General features: G+C 53.9%; 1 protein-coding gene across 1 annotated transcript; it reads right to left on the bottom strand.

The window, feature by feature from the left end:
* ENH_00033700 (CMGC kinase, CK2 family, putative) lies at positions 1–2,614 on the bottom strand (the record flags this gene model as incomplete). Its single annotated transcript, XM_013580308.1, has 7 exons — positions 1–204; positions 625–697; positions 908–1,009; positions 1,243–1,309; positions 1,404–1,483; positions 1,742–1,834; positions 2,075–2,614. Coding segments are annotated over 7 exons (1,159 nt in total), but the record flags the coding sequence as incomplete, so codon positions are not given.
* Positions 2,615–2,852: the final 238 nt, after the last annotated feature.

Here is a 2,852-nt window from a genome sequence, read left to right as displayed (position 1 = left end):
CGTCGCGGGGCAGAATTCTTTGCTGGTGGTCGTATATCAACATTTTGTCCAGCAAGTCCACAGCCTCGGGAACTGCGAGGGTTTTGTTTTCTTCGTTTATAAATCTCGTCCAGCTTTTTTTGGAGTGTTTTCCAATCAGTTGCAAAAAGTTCTTTTCCAACTCCAAGTCGTACTTTTCCAAGTACGCGTACAAACCCTCAGTTCCTGCACGCCAAACCCTAAACCCTAAACCCTAAACCCTAAACCCTAAACCCTAAAGCCTGGAGGTCCAAGCGGAGCCCGCCGGGGAGCCAGGCCAGTGCACGCCCTAAACCCTAAACCCTAAACCCTCAAGACGCAAGCGGAGCCAGCCAGGAGCCAAGCCAGTGCACGCCCTAAACCCTAAACCCTAAACCCTAAACCCTCAAGGTGCAAGCGGAGCCGGCCAGGGAGCCAGGCCAGTGCACGCCCTAAACCCTAAACCCGCAAAATGCCAGCGAATGCGGTCAGTCGCGCGGACAAACCACTGCAAACCCTAAACCCTAAACCCTAAACCCTAGAAACTCCTGGGCCCCGCAACGTTCCAACACAAACAAACCGCGAACTCCACCCCGTAGGGTTTAGGGTTTAGGGTATAGGGCTCACCCAACACCCTCGCAATCTTCACCAGTTGGTCGTAATTGTCATGTCCGTAAAAGAAAGGCTCCTTCCGGAAAATCTGAAAAGCACAACGAAGGCTAGGGTTTAGGGTTTAGGGTTTAGGGTTTGGGGTTTAGGGTTTCCAGCTCGACCCGCAGGCTCCTTCCAAACCCTAAACCACCACCTGCGCAGGAGCTGGCCTGGCAAATGCTCGTACCCAGCTCCAGGCCCCCAAACCCTAAACCCTAAACCCTAAACCCTAAACCCTAAACCCTAAACCCTCGCTCACAATGCCCGCCAGCATGCAGCCCAAACTCCAAATGTCAAGAGAATAATCATAAACCTGCAAATCGACCAGCAGCTCTGGCCCCTTGTAGTAGCGGCTCGCCACCTGCATCCACAAACCCTAAACCCTAAACCCTAAACCCTTAACCCTAAACCCTAAACCCTAAACCCTAAACCCTAAACCCTTAACCCTAAATCCGCGGTGGACGCCCCAGCAAGGGAAGCAGCAGCTACTCGGAAATTCAAACGGGCGCACTGCGAATTCACGCGGCCAGCTGAGCTCCAAAACCTAAACCCTAAACCCTAAACCCTAAACCCTAAACCCTAAACCCTACTTACGCGAACGTTGTACTCGTGGCCTGGGTGATAAAACTCCGCCAAGCCCCAGTCGATCAGACGCAATTCCCTGCAGCAGCAGCAGCAGCAGCAGCTCCGCTGTGGCGCATGCTCTAAATGATGCGTCTAGGGTTTAGGGTTTAGGGTTTAGGGTTTAGGCCTACCTCTTCTCATGATCTATCATGACGTTGTGCGGCTTCACGTCGCGGTGCATTATACCCTGGCTGTGGCAGTAGTCCAGAGCCTGCAACGACAAACCCTAAACCCTAAACCCTAAACCCTAAGCCCTGAACTCTAAACCCCAAACCCTCGAACCTCAACTCTAAACCCTAAACCCTAAACATTCTGGCTCTTGAATATAAAGTTGGTGTTCTGCGCCTCCCTTGGTTGAAATAAATCCCGAGCGCCTTGCGGCTTTGTCGCCGAGTGGAGACCCTAAACCCTAAACCCTAAACCCTAAACCCTAAACCGTAAACCCTAAACCCTAAACCCTAGAGCGCACCCTCAGTATTTGGTAAATGTAGTAGCGGATTTCGTAGTCTTGAAGAGTCGGGTAAAGAGTCTTGAAGTCGACGTTGTTTACATACTCGAAGATCTGCGCCCACAAAACCCCAAACCCTAACCCCCAAACCCTAAACCCTAAACCCTAAACCCTAAACCCTAAACCCTAAACCCTAAACCCCAAACCCCACCAACTTTGCGCGAGCCCCCCGAACGCGCAGCTCCCCCGTGCGTTCTGCTGGCGCGTCTCGCGCACGGCGCGCGTGTCTCGCCTGCAGGCGCGAGCGCCTAGGGTTTAGGGTTTAGGGTTTAGGGTTTAGGGTTTAGGGTTTACGAGCGCGGGAGTGCGGCTGAGAGGGTCTTTGACAACGTCGAGGAGTTTGATGATGTTGGGACCTCCAAAGAGGTTTTGGAGGATTTTAATTTCTCTTCGGATTTTCTTTTTCTTGACGGGTTTCAAAACTTTGATGACGCAGCGCTGGCCCACCACGGCGAGGCTTTTCCGCTGCTGCTGCTGCTGCTGCTGCTGCTGCTGCTGCTGCTGCTGCTGCTGGGGGTCTGCAGCAGCAGCAGCAGCAGGCGCGTCCGAGGCCGCGTCCGCGGCAGCAGCAGCAGCCGCGGGGTCGTCGCGCTCCCCTGCGGCGCCGCTGCTGCTGCTGCTGCCGCTGCTGCTGCTGCTGCTGCTGCTGCTGCTGCTGCTGCTGCTGCTGCTGACGCAAATCCCCTCAAACACTTCGCTGTACTTCCCACGCCCCAATTTCCTTATCACTTCATAGCCATCAGGAAGCCCCCAATTGACAGCAAAGTTTTCGTAATCCCAATACTGCCTCGGGCGGTTTACGTTCGCGTCCGCGTAGTGCCGCGCCACGTTCGGCTGCGAAAACCCTAAACCCTAAACCCTTAACCCTAAACCCTAAACTCTAAAGCCTAAACCCTAAACCCTAAACCCTAAACCCTAAAATCTGGCTAAATGTCAAGGCCTGAGACTTTCAAGACGGGGCGGGGTAGTGGCTGCAGCTTGTGCGAGCCGGTGGATAAACCGTGCACGTGAAACTCCAACACACAAACCCTAAACCCTAAACCCTAAACCCTAAACCCTAGCGGAGGCGCAG

Source organism: Eimeria necatrix, genomic scaffold, assembly GCF_000499385.1.
Source record: "Eimeria necatrix Houghton genomic scaffold, Enh_scaff2464, whole genome shotgun sequence".
NCBI classification, from domain to species: Eukaryota; Apicomplexa; class Conoidasida; order Eucoccidiorida; family Eimeriidae; genus Eimeria; species Eimeria necatrix.
This window is presented reverse-complemented; position numbering and strand designations above follow the sequence as displayed.